Raw genomic sequence first — 19987 nt, forward strand, 5'->3', positions numbered from 1 at the left:
CACATCTGCTGGCCCATAAGTGGCCGGCCGGGATGCCCAGAGCGTTTCTCTGGGAACCAGCCCCAGGGAGGGCTCAGCTGCCTGGCCTCGTTGCTAGGCGACCAGTGGGCTTGGCGCCACTGCCCTGCTCAGACACCCTCTCTGCCCACTGGGCGGCGGCTGGGATGCTCACAGCCCCAAGTGCAGCCCGACAGCTGCCATCCCACCTCTCGCCCTCGCAGGGGCTGCTGGAAATTCCCCCTAGCTCGGCAGGACCCTGCAGAGTATGTGGTTCACATTTGGGTCTTTGCTCCCCCACATCCCATGGCCACCGCATTGTGTCAGGCGCATAGCCAGGCACTGAATCGCAAGGCTTGTTTTCAAACAAAATGTGTCACTTGTTAAGGTGCTGGAAGGGCCTGGCTACAAGATATGCTGGCTCCTCGGGGCTGGCAAGGGCAGGGAGGGGCTGGGGCCTCGCCTGGCGGTGGGCTAGGGCTCCTTAGACCTGAACACTCCATGTGGGCTAAGGAGGGTGTGTGGGGCGGGCTGCAGGCGCTGTAGGCAGGGGCGATGGGGGCAGCCTCAGGACTTGGGGGCCTTTGCTCTGGGGCTGGTTCCCATCCAGCGAGTAGGGAAGCGAGTCACTCACTTCAGCCATGTACAGCAGGGTGAAGGCCAGGACCTCGCTCTGGCAGTGGAAGCCTCCGACCAGCGGGTCAGCAGCCTTGTGAGTCTGCCCCAGTCCAGCTGTTCTTTGTGTCACTGTTTCTGGGGAGAAGCAGGTTGAGAGCTTGGACCCCAGATTTGGGATGCCATTTGCAATGCTGTTCTGCGGTCCAGGCAGGGCATGGCTTGTGGTCCTGTTTCCAAGGACAAGGACAGGCTGCAGAGTGGCAGTCCTTCCTCCTCCTCCTGCCTCTGGGAGCCCCCTGGTCTCATAAGGGAGCCCCCCATAGCTGTGTCCCCTTGCCCCGTGCCCACAAGGGCAGAGGTGGAGGTTGACGGGGCCCTGTGTCTGCAGCATCAGTGGTGTGGGCCGCCACCTGGGCAGGGGGTTTCTCTGCCTGGTCCCTCCCCACCAAGCCTGCTCTGACCTGCTCCCAGGGGTCAGACTGGGGACATTGTCCTTGTCCTGGAGGCAGCAGCAGTGGGCTTCTGTCCCCGACCTGTACCCACGCCAGGCTCTCCGGAAACACACAGCCATCAGATGGGGGCGCGACCTCTCGCCCGGGCCCAGGCTTGCTGGCTTCAGGCAGATGGGGCTTTAGGGACAAGAACGTGCTTTGGCCCGGCTCCTCGCTGGTACAGGAGAAGTGCTGGGAACGCCGAGACCATCCAGTGTGCCAGTGTGCCAAGTTTCTTGTTTCCTGAGTAGACTTTTCTTTCTCCCCAGATGAAGCCCTGTGAGGCTGAGCTGCTCCGGTGATAGCCGTGGGTGCTTGTGTGTGTCATGGGGGTGGGGCCCCTGGGTCCTATCCTCGTCTCTTCCTCACGAGGACTCTGCTGGCGAGTGGGGGTCTTGCCCAGGGTCTCCCAGTGAGCGGTGTCAGGGCCATACCCAGCATCCCGAGAAGGGGGCAGCCGTGTGGTGCTGGGGCCTTGGCCCTCCAGTGCACTGCGTACCCACCTGCCCTGGTCCCCTTGCTTCAGCCGAGGGCTGACCCTCAAGCTACAGGATGCAGAAGCACCCGGGGGCCAGGGTGCGGGCAGGGCATCTCCAGAGTCATGGGCGGGACTCCTGTTGCCCCTGCCACCCGCTGCCACCAGGGCTTGGCCTTGAGGGTGGGTGGGTGCCCTGGAGGAGGGCGTTGCTGTTCTGAGCCACGCAGGGGATGTGGGAAACAGTGAGAGGAGGACTGCTTCTGGCCTGCTCAGGGCTTCCTGGTAGCGGTTGACACCTTGCCTGCCTCTGGGTTCCTAGGGTGGCTCCGGTGGCATCAGCTTTATGAGGACCCTTGAGCCACTTCCTCTCCCCTGGCCTCTGTTTGCTTACCTGTAAAATGGGCACTCCCTCACTCCATGTGTAACTGATCACCTGCTGTGTGCATGGCCGGCGGGGGGGTGGGGTGGGTGTACAGTGGTGTCCAGGCAGAGGCCTACCCACAGGGGGCACTCTTGTGCTGCCTCCTTGTCCTGGCCAGCAGGCTCATGTATACGGGAGGGCTGTGGAGGACAGTGGAGGTGGGGAGAACTCCGTGGGCAGGGCTCAGCCCACAAGTAGAGTACTGGTCTTATTTTGATGAGTACTGGTCCAGGGCAGGTGGGGTTTTCTTAGCCTCCTTCCTCCTGGCCTCCTGCCAGTAGCCTTCCCCCAGGTGGCCCGGCACTTGCTCTGGGCTCTCAGCCCCATAGGCTGCCTCTCTTGCTGATGGGATATTGGGATCCTCCTTGTGAAGCCTGGCCCCGACCCCTGCTGGACTGTTAGGTACTCAAGGACTGGGCTGCTGGGTCTCAGTGGTCACGTCTGTGTCTCAGTGCCCAACTGGACTTGGTGGATGCATCTTGGGGAACCCTGGCTGCACCTGCCTGGTCTCCCAGGCTGGGAGGGGAGGCTGGTTCTTGCCCAGAATGAGGAAGGTCTGCTTAACCCAGGGAGAGTGGCTTCATAAGGTAGTGAGTGTACCATCTGTGGAGGTAATCAAGTGTGGATGGATGGATGGATGGGGGTGATGGGTGACCGTGTTTGGGAATATTGAAGAAGGAGATTGCTGCCATGGGTGGGATTCTGGCCACGGTCTCATGGGCTCTAGCTTGTGAGATTTCATGATTCTGGCACCTATATCTTTTCAGTGAAATCAGATTGCACAGAAACCTCCAGCTCTGTGCAAGTGGAAAATCTGCCTTTGGCGAAAAGCAGGGGAGAGCAATGTTATTCTTTTAACTATCTTCGGGTGACGTGGCTTTGGGGTTTGGGTGGGAGGGCAGAGAGCCGCTGTGGATTCCCGTTCCCCACTGCCCACCCTCTCCCTCCACGGCCTCTATTTAACTCCAAAACAGCTTTAATTAAAAATGTGCCGGAGTGTTCACAGGCTAAATTACTGTATTGCAGTTCATATTTTCTTTCTCATGTCGGCTTTAAAATTTCATCAACACAGCTGCTTCCTCTGCAGTGATTCATCTGGAGCCCAGTATGTGATACGATTTTTCCCGTGGATTCTGTGCCTAGCCGGGCTGGGCTGGAGGCGGCTCTGATTGACGCAGGGGCCTACGCTCTGTGGTTCCCTCCATTCACTTCCCTGCTGGGCTGATCAATGAAGGCTCCGCATGTGCCCAGAAGCCAGCTTCACAAAAGAGCAAGAAGCAGGTTGGGCAGGAGCGGGCGGCCGTCTGGGGGAGAGGAGGCAGTGGTCCAGGCCCGTGGCTGTGACGGGTCCCAGCCGGCCCCCCTTCGCCTGGCCCCGGCGCCCGCTCTTCCCATCCTGCCATGCCACACAGGGTCACTGTACACTCAGGTTGGAAGTGACCCCAGGATTTACACCAAGCATGGATGGGGAAACTGAGGCCTGGGTGGAGGAGGATTTCCTGGGACAGGTGATTGTATTAGTTTGCTAGAGCTGCTGTAACAAAGAACCACGCGCTTTGTCGGAGCGGGGTGCGTGGAGAAGGGGCTTAAGCAACTGCAATGTCTTGGATGTATTGTCTCACAGTTCTGGGGAGCATGGGGTCAACAGGTCAGCATATGAATTTGATTGGGACACAGTTCAACCTGTAGCAATGATGCTGTTGGCCTGACGCTATAAGAAAGTGGGTTTGAGCCCCAGAGGAGTCTGGGTTCAGATAATCCCTGCTCCGCCACTCACCGGCTGTGTGGCTTTAGGTAAGATACCTTATGTCCCGGCGCCTGGTTTCCTCACCTGTAAGACAGGGGCGATGGTGATGCCTGCTACAGCACTGACTGGAACCTGGGGGCGCCCAGGCAGTGCTTGCCCTTCTCTCCTTTTCCTGGTCTTGGGAGCCTGGGATTTTTCAAGGTCTGGCAGCCCACGCCCATTCAGCCGGGCTTGGTCCCTGATGGACTGCTCCTTCTTGCCTTTTGTCTGCGTTTCGAACCATCCAGGCCTTGGGACGGAGGAACGGTCTGCTACTATCTGAGCCCATTGCTGACACCTCAGTACTGATTCCCGCCTCCCCAGGGAGGGCTGTTTTGGTTGGTTGGTCCCCTTGCCCAGGCCCTGCAGAGATGCTGGCCTCATGGTGTGTCTGTGGTGGCAGTGCTGCTCGCTGGCATCTTCTGTGCCATGCTGCTTTGTTGACAGGCTCTGGGCTGTCCCTGCTTCGCCTGTTTGGTGTTCCGGGGCTGGCTGTCATGTCCCCGCCCCTTCTGTCCTGAGAGATGTGGTCTCCGGACGGCTTCATCTGCTTCATTAGCAGAACCTTAGAACCAGTCCAGCCTCTTCCTCAGCCAGGGAGGAAACCCCCTCTTTCCATCATCCAAGCAGATGGTCAGTCTAGCAACGTGGGCAGGAAGAGAGACAAGGAACTCTACCTCTGTCCCTTACGCCCGAGGCTTAACCAGTGTCCACCGTGAGCCAGACACCAGGTGCTCAGCATGGTAAGAGGCTAACCCCAGAGCCAGAGGGCCTGGTTCCAACCCGCAAAGTGCCACTTACCAGCTGGGTGGCATTGGGCCAGTGGGTTAGCCTCTCTGTGCCTCAGGTTTCCCAGCTGTAAAACGGGGACACTAACGGTGTCTGCTCCAGGATTAAAGGGCAAATCACGGAAAGCACTGAGGGCCGGGGCTGGCTGGCGATAAGGGTCGGGGGTCAGCCACTGTGACCTCACCTGTGGGCCGTCCAGCAGCTGAGTGTCCCACTGGACCCCAATTGACATGCAGGCAAACAGAGACCTGGGAGTGGGCGAGTTGCTCAGGTCCACTCAGTTGCGATGGGGTTTGGATTTTGCAACACCTGTGCCCTCCAGAGTCCCCCACCTGCCTCCACAGAGGTTACATGGCCCGCCCCTCACTCACCTCATCGGAGCAAGTAATGGTCCCACCAGGGGACCCGTGAGGGGATGACGGTCAGTGCGGTACCCATCAGTTACAGGCCACGTGGTTCTGGGCAGTACACACATCCGGGTTTGAAAAATGGTTTAGGACCTGAAGTCGCATGGGGGTAGGGGGCAGTGCCAGCTGCGGGTGAGACATCAGCCACGCGTTAACCGCACGTGGACGACACGCTGCCTCGTCTGAGCAGTAACCGGAAGAACCCTCTGGATCCCCGGCCACGCCGCAGCCCCTTTGATTCACGGCCTGCTAATGAGTTCTCGTAAAATTAAAGGGGGAAAAAAGCAGGTAAATCTGGTTGGTAGGACCTGTATGTTCTCGTGAGAGACCTTGCAGGCCACATTCGCCCTGAGGACCGGCAGATATCTGGCCTCGCCCAGCTGGCTGGGATCTCGGGGTGCCTCTCAGAAGGGCAGCTGTGTTCCGGTGTGAGCCTCGGGGAGGGCTGTGAAGGGGTTGGGCCCCAGTTCCTGGCGTGTGGTAGGCGCGCTGTCAGTCCTTGTGCAATCTGGAGTTTCTAAAAACACGGGGCTCCTGTGAGGCGCCTTGGGGACCCCGACCTCGGCCCTTGGCCTCCCTACTGCAGCCCAGCCGAGGTCCTGGCGGCTTTGGGCTAGTGGGCGTCCAGGGGAGGGAGGGCAGAGGTGAGGGTCGTGGTTGGCATCGCTGGGTGACACTTGCTCTCTTCCCTTCCAGCTGCCCCGCCCCTATGGCCGCCCGAGAAGCTGGCTTCAGGTAGAGCTGCCCGGCAGGGCTTGTTTGCAGTGCTGTGTGGGGTGGGGGCTGCTTGCAGTGCTGTGTGATGCCCTGTCTGCTCTGGGTGCCCCCCGCAGCGCCCTCCCATCTCTTCCTGGGAGCTGACCACCACCCAGGGTGCCCTGGTCCTGCCTTTAGATTCATTGTGGGATCCGCCCTCTCTCTGAGCTGGTGTTACTGCCCAGTTTTACAAAGTGACAGCAAAAGAGTTATGAGACAGTGGCCTCTTGTGATGCTGCACCCGGGCCCCTGCTTACCCACCTCTCACCGGATCTGCCCAGCTTGTGAGGTCAGGGGGCAGGTCGAGATCTGCACTTTGCAGGAGAACCTGCAGTGCCTGGTAGGGTGAGGGCTTGCTGAGGCCACAGGAGTTAGTGCTGGCTCCCAGCTGGCCCAGGTCCTCGGGCAAGGTGTCCAGGGATGCCTGGCGGTAGGAGGAACCCACCAGCGCCCAGTGCTGGGCTCCCACCCTCTCCGAGCGCTACAGCCTTGCCACCCCTGGGAGGTAGGCGTCACTGCCCTGTGTTAGGGTTTCGGAAAGTGGGGCTGGTGTCACTTGTCACCTGTCCCCATGATAGAGACACCGACACCTCCCTGTACCACGAGGGCTGGCAGGCTGAGGGCTGGCTCCCACTGATGGGGTCCTGCCCCTGGTCACTGCATACACATCGGCCCATGGGCCCTGCGTCTGGGGATCTGAGCGGTCACCTGCGGGCGGATTGCCAGGTGGGGACGCCCGGGCGCCCCCGTGTCGGTGCTCACCTTCCATCTCCGCAGTGGCAGGCCCTGCTTCACCTGTCAGGCGCTGCCTCCCTGCCTGGGTGCACCCGGTAGGACCATGTCCTGTTGTAGCCTGCGGCCCACCCAAGGGGCTGAGAGCCCTTTGGGACCAGGAAGGCAGGGCGAGTAGCTGCCTCTGAGCGAGCGCAGAAAGCGGCCCCCCAGGGAGGAGCCCTGAGTGGAGGGGCGGGGAGGTGGGCGCCTAGCCTTGTTTTCTCTGAGTTCTGCCCTTGGCCCGGTTCTGTTCAGCACCTCCTTTGACGGTGCTCCCCAGGAGGCTCTGCAGGTGGCCTCAGGGATGCCCCGGCTTTGCAAGCAGGAGTCGCTGGGCAGGCGATGACTAGGTGCTTCTGTGGCTGGGAGCCTCCTTGCAGCCCCACAGAGGCCCGGAGAGGCTGGGGTAGCCTGAGTTCACACCACCCGCCGCGACCCGCTCTGAGCTGGATAGCGTTGCAGTGATGGCCCTGGACAGAGGCCCCGGGTGCCCTTAACAGTGGGATGGGAGGCTCTGCAGCCTCCTGGGTCTCTCCCTCCCGGTCCAGAACTCTTGTGCTGCTTTTTCGTGGGGGACAGGGCGGGGTGGAAGCGGCCGTTGCCGTAGCTGCAGCACTGGATCGTTTCCTTCCCTTTTAAGGATCCGGGCAACCCTGTTCCAGCTCCTGCTCTGTGTGTCAGATCCGCTTCCCTGTGTCCCGAGGGACCCCGTTAGGGGGCCTGGGGGGCAGGGCAGTCCTCTCCTGGGGAGCAGTGGTGCGCCCCGTGTCCTGCCCGCCCCGCCGCCCCAGAAGGCCCCTTCAGCTTCGCTCCACCTCAGTGGTGAAACCCTAGGGATTTCATCTTCCAGGGCACCAAGAGGCAAGAGGCAGGAGTTTTAATTGGGTTTAAGTGCAGTCGTGTTGCTTCATGTCGATGCGTCATTAGCTGCGTTGCCCCAGCATTCTCCCCGCCAGCTTTGTGGCTTTTTGCTCATAAAGTGCTGTGGGCTCGCAAATAGTTATGGACATCGCCGGAGGCAGGGGTAGGAATTGCGTGCTGCTAAGTAAAAACTCCCCACCCTCTTGCACACACACCTCCTCCCCAGGGAATTATCTGCCGGGAGGGAGGAGACACACAGACCTGTGTTTTCAGTAGCAGCATGTGGGCTGCTTCTGAACCCATTTGGTCCGGGATCAGAGACGCTGTGGAGGAGGGGAGACTCAGCCCAGAGCAGAATCTAGACGGGGTGCGGGTAAGGACAGGGCAGCACCCGCCGTCCTGGTCCCAGGGGCCGACGGGAGAGAGCAGTGGCTCCAATGCCTGGCCCTGTGGTCAAATCCATGCCAGTGTGTGTGTGGCCTGCGGCCCCAGGGGTGGACGTTCAGCATGTTGAGTTGAGAACACGCTTTCCACCGGAGAAGATTTTGTAACTGTCACAGAGATCTGGCCAGGAAAATAATTGGCTTTGGGATTTTTGCCTATAAATGGAGCTGGGGGGGCGGATCCCCATGGGAGGTTGAATGAGTGCTGGGCGAGGGGCGGCGTCTCTTTCCTGTTGGCACCCGGTGGCAGAGCTCGGCTCAGATAGACCCCTGGCTGGGCCAGGGAGGGTCAGTATGCCTTGGGCTCTAACGCCTCAGGTTAACCCAAACAGGCCTTGGTCGGTGCGTGACAGTCCCATTTTAAGATAGAGGACTGTGACCGAGATCCCCCTGTAAGACCCTGCTGCAACTCAGGGGACCCCACTTCTCTCCCCTCTGTGTCCCTTGGTGACCTTGGCCACACTCCGGTGCTCCCTAGGCCACGGGAACAGTTCTTAGCTAGGCGGCTGGTCTCGGCTCTCCTCAGGCCGGCGGGAGCCTGGGGTGGGGATGGGATGGGAGTGGGGTAATGAGGGGAGTGACTGCCTTTCTCCTGTTCCTCCGGGCCGCCTCTGCTCCTGTCCTACAGATACTTACAGGGCACTGCTGTGTGTGCCCAAGCCCTTGAGACCTGGGGCGTCTGACCTGGGTCTGATGGGGGCGGGAAGGCAGAACCCAGGGAGTTGATGAGGCTGGAGGCCCCGTGAGAAATGGGGGCCTGGGTCCAGCGGCGGCGGGGGGGGAAGATGGGTGTGTGCGGGGCCCCCCGGGCAGAGCAGGGGAGTGCTGGAGAGGAGGAGGGGCCCCCAGGAGTGGCTGCCGCCCTGTCTTGCTCCCCCAGCCCTGGCCTCTTCCCCTCCAAGGGTTTGTTTGGGCAACTCAACGGCCTGCTGCTGATTTATGGGACGTTCCGCTGCATTTTATCTGCCCAGAAGTGTTTCCGCAGTTCCTTTGAAGTAGAAGAGGGTGTTGGGGTCAGAAGCGCCACCCCGGGGCTGTAGTGATGCAGAGGGTCCAGAAGCCAAGGTTTCTGCTCAGCGGGACCAGGGGGCCTCCGCTGGATTGAGCGTGACCCCTGGGTCCCCCCACCTCTGGGTCCAGCCCCAGCTTCTGCGGGGCTCTGCTTTGCCCCGAGGGGAACCACCTAAGGCCACATAGGTGCTTGTTCATTCATTCACTCACTCATTCATTCAGTAATTCATTCATTCCCGCTTCCCCCCTCCTTCTAAGCGTGCCCTGGGCATTCATTAGTCATGAGCCCGGCTGCGCCGGCACCTGTGGGTACAGAGGGTGAGGCCCAGGGCTCACACTTAAGAGCTGCTTTCTGACGGCGGAGGCTCCCGGGCAGCGTGTCAGAGCGCTCTGCAGGCTCACACCTTGGGCAGCCCCAGCCCCGTGGAGGCGGGAGGACTTCCCCGAGGACGTGGGCCCCAGGGGCTGCAGAGGCCGTTCCCCAGGCCATTCGGGGACCAGTGCAGGGTGCTGGAGCAGAGGAACGAGGGGGGCGGGGCGGGGCGAGCCACGCTCCCATTCACTCACCTGTCTATTCAGCCATGCAAGAAACGTTTATAAAATATACAGCAGGGAGCGAAACGAAGCCCCTGGCCTCGTGGCTCTGACACTTGAACAGAGAGATGGACGTCAACGGCTACTGATGAAAGTGGCAGTGAGATCAAATTGGGGTGGGGGCGGAGGGAGGGTGCACAGGCCGGGCCTCCAGGCAGGTGTGAGGAACAGAGCGGAGGGAACCCACGGAGGGAGCCCTGCCTGGACCGGGCAGGGGTGTCTCGTCCAGCGGTCCGAGGACCTGACGGGAGCATCCTCGGCCCCCTCAGCCCAGCCCCTCGCCCCTCACCTCTAACCCCTCTCCCCTTCTCTCTCATGCAGCAGGCAGGCTCCGGAGAGTTCCGGACACTGCGGAAAGGCTTCTCCCCGTACCACTCGGAGTCCCAGCTCTCCAGCCTGCCGCCCTCCTACCAGGATGCCCTGCAGAATGTAAGTGTCCCTCTCCCAAGAGCCCCACTGTTCCCATGTGGACCGCCAACCTCCGGAAGTGGAGGGGTGAGGCTCAGACCGGCTGGTGACCTGCCCAGGGCACGAGGATGGTCCACGGCTGAGCTGGGATTGGGATCCTCAGCTTCTGCCCGAGCTGCTTCCAGGGCAAGGCTTGGACGGCGCCTGGGCTCCCGACCCTTGACCCTCCACCCTCGACCCTTAGAACCTTGTAAGGGCCCGGCGTGGTGGTGAGAGGTGGGGGCCCAACTTGGGATACCGTTGCCGGCAGTGCAGGCTGGGGCAGAGGCCACGCGGCCCAGCCGCTGTCTGTCTGTGCAACTCGTCCGCCTCTGTCACTCCTTGGACACAGCAGGGAGTGGCTGCCCTGTGTGTACGTGAGGGCGACTACCCCAGACTTTATAACAGAGGTGGGAGAGGAGCTCAAGTTTATGACCGTGGGCTTCCGTTATCATCAGGGCGCCTCCAAGGTGATCCTGGCTTCTCGCCTGGGCTCTGACCTGCCCTGGGTGGGACAGGGAGGGCAGCGTGCGGCCAGCTCCCTGGGATGTGCATGCCCGGCTCAGGACTGCTCCCTGTGGGTGAATGTGCCCGTCATCCCTCTGTGACCGAGGGATGTATTCTTGTATTCAGAATACGCAGATCTACAGAAGCAGAAAGTACATTAGTGGTTGCCAGGGGCTGGCAGGAGGCGGGAGGAGGTGATGAAAACGTTCTGTTGGATGACTGTACAAATCTGTGAATGTGCAAAAACTACCTCCCAAGAAGCACGCGTTCGCATGAGCTCTGTAGATGTTTATTGAGCATCTGCTACGTGCAGGGCCGTGCTGGGCGCTCTCCACACACAGAAGCCCTGCAGCAAGGCAGGGACTTGGTGAGAAGTCCCCACGGAACAGATGAGAAACCGAGCTGGCCTGAGGTCCCTTGCAAGGTGGGCCTGGACTCTCCCCCAGGGTCCCAGCCCGGCTGTCTCCCTTCCATCCCAGCCAGCAAGGGCAGCCCCGGGGTTCCTCCCTGGGCCTCTGCGCTGGCAGGAGCAGGCCGATGCTGCCGCTGGCTGCTGGCCGAGCGCTCTGCTGTTTCTCTTCTGAGGCCCTCGCACCTTCTCCAGGAATGTAGCTGCTGACGCTGTGCAGGCAGCAAAGCCTGCTGATGACAGATAATCCAAATATTTATCCAGGAGCCCCGTGGCTGAATGAGGCTCCATGATGAAGGGCTCTCAAAGCTCAGCATTGCATTGCCCCCACAGGAGCGGCTCCCCCAGCCCTTCATACCCTCTGCCCTCTGTTCATTCTGATTGACTGTGGGAATCCTAACAGCTCACGGGACAGGGCACTGAAGACTTCTTGGTGAGCTGCAAACTGTAAAGTGCTGTGCAAGCCTGGCTGGCTCCTAGGACGTGCAGATGGGAGCAGAGGGAGCTCACTCCCCGAGGCTGAGCCCCTGAGGCCTTGACAGTGCTAGCGGAGGGCATGAGTCTTCCGGAAGGCTTCCTGGAGGAGGCCTTAGGAGGGGCTCCCTGTGCTGTCTTTAGGCTGCCTGCGTGCCATGGGCTGTCACCCCCTTTGGAGGGAAGGAAGCTGAGGCCCACTGGGGTGGGGTGGGGTGGGATGGGATGGTTTGCCAGGGTCGCATGGCTAGTGCGTGCCAGCACCAGGCCAAGCTGGGCTTGGAGGCCGGGTGCCGGCGTGCAGCACGAGGCCGCGGGCAGGCTGTTGGGGCAGATGGAGAGGGTGATGGTGTCTTGTGGGAGGGGCAGCCACAGAGGCTGCTGAGGAGGCAGTAGAGGGGCCGGAGCTGAGGTGGGAGTTCAGAGGCCAGGCCCCTTGGGACGTTTATAGGGCGCTGGGCCCTATAAACTTGCTGGGCCCTGGAGGGCCCGTGGGTCCACAGGGAGAGGAGGTTTGTGTGGGGGGACCCCCTGTGCTCTGATGCTGCCGGGGGCCTCGTCTCTTCCGCAGCTACGTGTGGGCACATTTTCTGCAAGGCTACCTGCATGTCCACATGTCAGAGAATCCCGGGGTGAAGCAGGTGACCCTGTGGGGTGGGGACACCTCCTCCCTGCCCAGCTGGATGTCCCCACCCTCCCCGACCCCATCCCTACCCACTTCTCCCACCCACTGCCTGTCAGTGGAGCGAGCAACGGAGGTTGTACCCATCAGGGTCTGAGAGGAGGAGGCTTTTGACAGCTCCCTCGGGGAAACTGGTTTCCCTACTTTTTTTTGGTCAGTTGACTATATTTAAGTGTCCATTTCAGTGGATTTTAGAATCTTCACAGATTTGTGCAGTCATCGCAGCAGAACATTTTCATCACCCTGGAAAGAAACCCCGTGCTCCTTAGCAGTCCCTCCCCGCAGCCCCCGCCCCCAGCCCCTTGGCAACCGCTAATCTACTTGCTGCCTCTCTGCATTTGCCTTTTCTGGATATTTCATATAAACCGGAATCATAAAACATGCCATTCTTTGTGACTGGCTTCTTTCACTTAGCACCGCGTTTCTGAGATTCGTCCACATCGTAGCCTGTGTCAGAACTTCATTGCTTTTTATTGTCAAATTTTATTGTCCACATAAATTTGGACAGAGTTTTATGGGCAACAGCTGTGTGGGTGCCCCACATCTTGTGTGTCGTTCATCAGTTGCTGTGCATTGGTTTGTTTCCATTTTCTGCCTGTTGTGACTCGTGCTGCTCTGAACACCCCTGCACGGGCACGTGTGTGGACGCCTGTGTTCAGTGCTCTTGGGAGCACCTCCCCACTTTTGGCTCCAGCGCTGGAGTCCCACAGACCCGGGGGGGAGGCTCGGCCCCCTGGTTTACTAGCTCTGTGGCCTTGGCAAGTCGTGCAGCCTCCCCTTACTCATCTGTAAAGTGGGAGCATAGAAAGACAGCGTCTGCGCAGAGGGTGGCAAGCGGCACTCCGTGGGCTGCTCTGCTCCGAGTGGGCTCTTAGGAGGTCGGGGGGAGGCATCACCGGGCTTTCCAGGCTATGGTCCTCCTGCCATGGCAGGCCTGCAGGGGTGAGCTGGGTTTGGGAAATGCTCTAAAGGTCGCGGTCCTGACCGCTGTCCGGTGGTGGCTTCAGTCGCAGGAAGCCGCGGCTACGCTCTCATTAGCACCTGCCGTCTGGTGGGGTGGCCCAGGAAGCGGTTGGATTGCACGGCCTATCGTGGCCACTCCTAGTCTTTGCTTCAGAATCGGCCCCCTTACAGTGCGGGCGGTCAGGGAGCCCCAGGCGCAGACAGGACCTGAGGCCAGAGGAGCCCAGGGCCAGGCGCCTTCCTGGGCTGTACTTGTGTGCGGTCGCCCCCTGCTGGCCTTTAGTGGGGAGGGCAGCCTTCTGCCTCAGGGTGCGCACCTATGTGTGTGTGACCCACCCGGCACCTGTCTCCCAGAAGCCGCTTTGGCTTCCCCCGCATGACACACCCGGCCGGGATCCAGAGACCTGGCAGCCTGGGCCAGAGTTAGGGAAACAGCATCCCAGGCTCTCCATACAGCCTGGGACACAGGGACTCTAGCTGTCGTGCAGACAAGGAAACCGAGGTGCAGAGTGGGTCGGGCCTGCCTGGAGAACCCTGCCCAAGCCCAGCTCTGCCGGACATCAAGGCTGTGGGGTCTGGCCTCTGCCTGGAGCCAAGAGCAGGGCGAGCCTGCGAGGCCCTGGGATCAGGTCCGGGCCACGCGGGCCGGTGGGGAGAAGGCAGAGGGTGGCTGCTGGTGGTGGAAGATTCCAGGCCCCGAGGGTCCCCGCACAGCGTGGCCTGGCTGGGCAGGGTCCCAGGGCGATGGCCTCATCAGCCGAGCTCACTGAGTTGGCCTGGTCCCTGGAGGGGTCATCGGGGGCCACCGACGGAGAAGGAAACCAAGACTCAGAGACAGGAAGGTTGCCCAAGGACGCCAGGGTCTCCCCTTCACGCACTTGGTGTTCTTGGTGTTTAATCTCTGCCTTCCAGCATCCGCCGGTTCCCCTTAGGTCCCCTCCCAGCGTCTCCTGACCTCCCGGCTCCTGCCGCCCCGCGGTTGCATCAGCCTCCTTGTGTGTGGGCTCCTTCTGTGCGGCCCTGATCCCTTCTTCACCTTGCTCTGGGGCCGGGGTCCCCGCTGCAGCCCCAGCCAAAAGCCCTGCCTTCCGCCCCATGGACACCTGGCCAGCCGGGGAGAAGCCGGGCAGACAGACACTTGGCTTCTGACACGGGCGGGCAGAGGGCCAGGGAGTGGGTCCCTTCCTCTCCCGGCCTGCCTCCTGGCCCCTCAGGCTGATGTGGGTGGTGGGCACATGGTTGCCAATTAGGGTGTTGGCAGAAAGAGGTGGCACTGTTCCTGGGTGGCCGGACAGAACTGGGAGGGTCAGGGCTGGAAGCCCCAGGAATGCCCTGGGGGGTGGAGGCCGGGGAGGGAGAGAGACCTTAGGAGGCAGGCCGCCTGGGGCTGGAGCCCAGGTCCTTCGCACCTTCCCGGGTGACCGGCAAAACAGACAGCAGACCTTCCCTGTGGGCTGTTTAGAGGAGCCTGCGGGATGTGTGTGGGGAGTCCCGATGCTGCCCCCCGGCCTCACGCCCAGCCTCCTCTCCCCCGTCACCTCCACTCCCATTTCCTCCCGCCTGGGCCCTGGCCCCGCAGACGCAGTGCCCTCTCCCAGCTGCTGGCACACCTGTGGCTGCCACCTGGGAGCCAGCCAGGGCGAGCTGAGACGCACTTCCTTCCCACAGGGCCCGGCCTGCACGGTTCCCGAGCTGTCCCCGCCGCCCTCGGGTGGCTACAGCTCTGCGGGACAGAAGCCCGAGGCTGTCGTACACGCGATGAAGGTGAGGGCCAGGCCCTGCCGCTCCCTCGGGGGCCCCCAGATCCTGCTGCACTTCAGGAGCCTGTGACCTTGGACCCCACGTTTGCCCTTTCTGAGCCTGGGGGCAGCTGAGCGGCAGGGCAGGGACTTTGGTCTCTGGGTGGCCGTGGCTGCCTGGAGCACCGTGGTGTGGGGATTCCGCGGGGTGCTGGGTAGCGGCCAGGGAAGCTGAGGCCTGGGGGAGGTGGGGGGAGGGCTGGCACTCCCCAGGGTCGGGGATGGGGGTTGGGGGGTGAGGCTCAGGCCTCCCAGGCCCACTCTCCTCCTGTGCCCTGCTCAGGGCCTCCGGGTACGCCCTGCGGTGCATCTCCCGCCATGGCATCCCCATCCCTTCACGTGTATGCGCGCCGCGGATGCAGTGCACGGTCCCCGGGTGTGAGGCCTGGCACGGCTGCACAGACACGGCACACTCGCGCCTGTGCGGGCGGTGACCGGGACACACCCCTGACGTGCATGAGCCGGGCCGCCCTGAGGCCCAAGTGGGGGCCCGGGGGCGGAGTGAGTCCCCCCGTGTGACAGTGGTCCCTACCCCATCTGTCCTCCTTGCTCCCATGTGACCTGTCTTCAGCTCTGCCCCCGATGCTGACACGGGGTGCTGCTTCCCTCGTGCAGCGTCCCCGGTGTCGCTGTACCGCGGGGAGAGGACGCGAAGCGGGGAAGGACCACCTGGCCCTTAGGCCTCTCCATGCCTCTGTTCCCTGCACACCACCCCTCCGTCCCGGGACCCCACGGCTCCCGTTTGCAGCCGGGGCTCAGGGCGACCTGCCTGAGGCCTGCCTGGTGGCTTCCGCCCCTGACCCTGGGCCCTGTCCCCTGCAGGTCCTAGAGGTACATGAGAACCTGGACCGGCAGCTCCAGGACAGCTGTGAGGAGGACCTGAGTGAGAAGGAGAAGGCCATCGTCCGAGAGATGTGCAACGTGAGCCTCCTGGGGCCGGGCCGGGCGTGACCTGGGGGGTGGGCCCTGTGTGGCCATTACTCCCCCAGGAGGGGCCGGTGACCTGGGGGGCTGGGAGCGGGTGCTGGGGCTTCAGGAGCCCTGGCCTCTCTTTGTCCACTTGACTTCCTCCCCCCTCCCACCTCCCTTCCCTCTTCCCTTCCCCTCCCCTCCCCCTTTCCTTTTCCTCCCCTCCCTCTCTCTCCTTTCCCCTCCTTCTTTCCTTCCCCCCTTCCCTCCCCAAGAACAGGGTCCCTGATCTCTGGTCTTGCTCGCCCCATTTATCCTGACCCTTGGCCCCTGTCCCCTGATGTCTGTCTGGCTCCCAGCCTCCCAGCATGCTGGTGCCCCTGCTGGCTGCCAGCGCACAGGTGCTGTTCACGGGGGTGCAGGTGGAACGCTCCATTCTGCAGGACGCCCCACCCTGGAGCTAGCTGCCTTGGCTTTTGGAAGCTGGGCTTCTCTGGGTCTTTGGGGAGGCAGAGCGTCATCCCCCGACCCGCCTGGCCAATACGCATGGTCTCCTTGGACTCGTGAGGGAGCCAGCAGGGAAGGTGGATCACGGGGTGCACCTGGGCCTCGCTTGGGATGAGGTGCCCCGAATCCCCCTCCTCTGCCGCCTCCTGGGTCTGTAGGCCCCACTGGACAGCCGCGAGGCCAAGTCTGCCCCCAGATGTGACCTGCTCGGGGTGGGAGGTGTGGTTGTGAAGGGTGGACGTGCAAAGACGTACTCTGAGGGTCTCTGGGCCTCACGCAGCCTCCGTGTCCCCTCCTGGCCCCATGGCTCTCGGGACGCAGGTGATTCTGAAGAGCGATGGGGCAGTCTGTGCGCACAGGCCCCTAGGCAGGCTTGGGATGGGCCCTCCACTCACAGCTCGCCCCTCCCCACAGGTGGTCTGGAGAAAACTGGGAGATGCCGCCAGCTCCAAGCCCTCCATCCGGCAGCACCTGTCTGGAAACCAGTTCAAAGGGCCTTTGTAGGGCCGTTCCCCTGTGGACGTGGACTGGCCCTGCCTGGGGTCCCCAGACGTGGGCAGGCCCTCGCGCCGAGCCACTGTCTTCTTTTTCCATGGTGAATTGTACATAGGACGCTGCCTGCTGTGGCCTGGCTGCCGGGGGTGCGACTCCATTTCCCACCTCTCACACACCAGCAAACCGGGAAGACTATTCCCCGCAGCAGAGCGGCCTGGACAACCTCGTTCCTGCTCGGGGGCCCGGGCTCTGGGCTCCATTGGCGAGAGGCTGAGGCTGCTCAGAGATGTCCGGCCCAGGAACCGTGCCGGGCTGTGCCCAGCCTTGGTGGAGGGGCACCTCATCAAGACCTCCATCCCCGGCTGCCACCTGTGCTGGACAGAGGCCGCTGGCAGCTGGACTGATGCACGGGGCACCACTTCTGACCCGCCTGCTGTGGCCTGAACACTGGCTCCATAAGCAGTGGGTCCCCAGAGTCGTGGACGAGGAAACTCACCCGCGGCCCTTCCTCTGGCCCCAGGGCCCAGCCTCCCCGCTGCCGGCTCTGCTTGTTTTTAGAGTTCACGCCCCTACCCCTAGCCACACACTCTGCAGTGTCCCCTCACCCTGTCCTAGGCTGTGCCCTATCCTTTTGGGTCCCTCCTGCCCAGGGCCCGAGGCACCTCCATTTCTGTGCTTCGCATCATGGGCTGTGTGGAGTCTCTGGGCTGGGCCTCTCTCTCTGCATGGGTGGCACCGGGCCGTGGCCAGGCCTCTGCTCAGGAACGGTTGCCCCCGGAGCTTGGACCCCTCTTGGATCACTGTGGACGGAGTCGCGTGGCCGTAGGTGAAGGAGTTCTGCCCTCCTTGGGAGGAGCCCTGCTTGGCTCTGGTTTTCATTTTCCTGTGTGACCCTCAGCAAGTCACTCAGCCTCTCTGGGCCCCTGGTCGGGAAAGGAGGGCTCAGAGGTTCGAGGCCATCAGCTCTAGTCAGCCTGTATCCTCACTCACAGCACGCGAGCCAACGGGGTCCTCCTGCTGGAGAGGCGGCTGGTGGGTGGGCTGGGAGGGGCGGAGGCCCCAGCTGAGTTCCGCTGCCTTGCTGCCTCCTCTCGGTGGACGGTCACCTCCCTTCCTGAGCCTCAGAGTCCTCCCCTGCAGAGTGGGCAGCCTAAGGTCCTCCTTGCAGGGCTCTGGGGATCAAGTAAGACCTTCAGTGTAGAAGGATCGTGTATAAACTGTAAAGCGAGACATGTAAATTTTAAAGTTTGTGTGCGAGGGCAGTGAGGCCCCGAGGGCGTAAGTGATCAGTGGCGAATCACAGACAAGATCCCAGAGCCTGGGGGGCGGGGACAGGCCGCTGTTGTAACCAGCCCCCGTCCACCCGCTGTCTGCAGTTCCTCCCCCATCGCTGGACTCCAGTGGTCATTAGAGCTCTGTGCTCGGGTGAGCGAAGAGCCCGAGAGGCTGGCTTGGCACCGGACAGGCCTCATCCGAGGCTCACGCGAGGGATGGGGACCAGGTGAGGGGACGGACGAGGCTGCCCCGTCCCTCTCCCCAGCAGGGACGCTGAGCCGTCCCCACCGCCTGTCTGCCATCGGCACCCTTGGGTCGACACTCAGGGGAAAGGCCCGCGGCCCTCACTGTGCCCGAGGAGTGCTGAACGGGTGCCGGTGACGGCGTCGGGCACGGCCCTCTTGCCCTGGGTGTTACAGGAAGCTATGGGCTCTCTGGAAGGAGCTGGTCCCTAGGTCATGTGGTGAGTTCCCTGTCATTAGGGGTGTGCACTTGGAGCTGGGTGAACATCCTCGGTCATGTTCTGGGTGGCTTCTGCCCGGGTGGGCAGTCAGCTGGAGGGCAGAGGCCCCCTCCCGGGTCCTGGAGTCCAAAGAACCATGGAGCAGCTCGAGGGGGGGCTGGGTCTCTTGGGTGGGAGCCACATCTGAGAACCCGTATGTCACGTCTGGGTCAGGCTGGCTTGGCCACCACTGAAAATAAGCAATAAGTCAGGTGTCCTGGTGACTGCAGGTCTCCTGCAAACTGACCCAGGGAAGAACAGCCTCCAAGGGACCTTTCCCTGCCAGAGGGAGGTGACCCTGTCCCCTAGTGCTGCGGTGGCGTCCGAGGAGTGGGTCAGGCGTTCCCTCCAGAAGCAGCCTCCCGCCCGCCATGGAGGCAGCACCAGCTGGTGCCGACGTCTCCTTCCTGCCCCTGCCTGTGTCCCGGAGCCAGCACTGCATGGGAATGGCTTTTGAGGGCAGAATCGTACCTGTGACGGCATCTCTTTTAACGTAAGCTGTCGAAAAGCCTGCAGCGCCTCTGCGCGCCCCACGCCGGCCTGGGGCCCAGCTGCAGCGGGAGCCCATGGCTGGGAGGAGGGTCCCGGGGGCCAGCTCGGGGTGAGTCCCTGCTCTGCCACTAGCAGGGAATGTGCAGGGGGTGACACCGGCGAACCTCCCATCTGGAGCCTCAGCTCTGAGAGCTCGTGGTGGGGTGTTGCTGAACCTGATGTCCTTTCATAAACACACTGTTTCTAGCGCCCGAAGCCCCGTGTGACACCTGTGCTGTGGCTTCCTTTCCCACTGTGATGGATGTCACCCTTCCAGCCTCATCCCAGGTGGCCAAGCCCATCCTGGAGTCGGAATCCACTGAGCACATTTTTATCCAAAAGTTATTAGCCACACATCAGTGTTGTTTAAAGAGAAAAAAGTGACCTTTTTTTTTTTTCTTGAAAACTTGAGAGGAAACAATACATACTACTGACTTTTTTTTTTTTAAGAAACAAAGGAAATGCATGACTGCAGAGCGGGAGAGGTGTATATTTTTCATAACGTGGGGGAAGTACTTGTGCTGCTCTCTGGGAATGGGCGGACCGCCTGGCCCCTGGCCCCAGGCCGGCAGCCGCGCTCTATCTACCTTCTGTCGGATGTGACCGCCCGAGTACTGGGGCCGCCCCCTCCCCAGCTCTGGGCAGAGCTGGGAGCCCTGGACTCCTGTGCCCGTTTCTACCTTCTATTGAACCACTTTGATTTGGGGAGAGAAAAAAAATTAGAACTTTTTGATAGTGTGGTAAAAACATTGATTTGAACTATTTTAGTAAAAGGAGTAACAGAAGATTGTGATAGTGTATACTTTGCGCTAGATAAATAAAGGCTCTTGCAAGCCTCTGGTGGGTACGCAGTGCTCATTTGTTTTGGGTGATGGGGCCCCTCAGGGTGGATGGTGGGGGCCGCTGACTGCTGCTCCATGGCCTCTAGTCATAGGCCAGAAATGCAAAGCATTTCAAATCCAAACCCTGGTCTAACCCAGGACCCTGTCTATTGGAGGGACACTGACAGTTCCAAACCAGCTTGAAATTCAACTGCTTCCTCCCAAGAAAGCCCACGCAGG

The 19987-nt window shown here is 61.7% G+C and overlaps 1 protein-coding gene across 3 annotated transcripts in view; it reads left to right on the forward strand.

Annotated features, from left to right (window-relative positions):
* CCDC85C (coiled-coil domain containing 85C) overlaps positions 1–19956 on the forward strand; it is an 83991-nt gene extending 64035 nt beyond the window's left edge. Inside the window, exons 3-6 of one of the 3 annotated variants that reach the window (XM_060003945.1) lie at positions 9748–9855; positions 14577–14672; positions 15530–15628; positions 16538–19956. In XM_060003945.1, coding sequence (XP_059859928.1) covers positions 9748–9855; positions 14577–14672; positions 15530–15628; positions 16538–16627 — 393 coding nt within the window. In that variant the 3' untranslated portion in view covers positions 16628–19956. The remainder of the gene's footprint in view (positions 1–9747; positions 9856–14576; positions 14673–15529; positions 15629–16537) is intronic. The other 2 variants (XM_060003946.1, XM_060003947.1) reach the window with 2 other exon arrangements.
* The last annotated feature ends 31 nt before the right edge of the window (positions 19957–19987 follow it).

Source organism: Delphinus delphis, chromosome 2 (genome assembly GCF_949987515.2).
Source record: "Delphinus delphis chromosome 2, mDelDel1.2, whole genome shotgun sequence".
NCBI classification, from domain to species: Eukaryota; Metazoa; Chordata; class Mammalia; order Artiodactyla; family Delphinidae; genus Delphinus; species Delphinus delphis.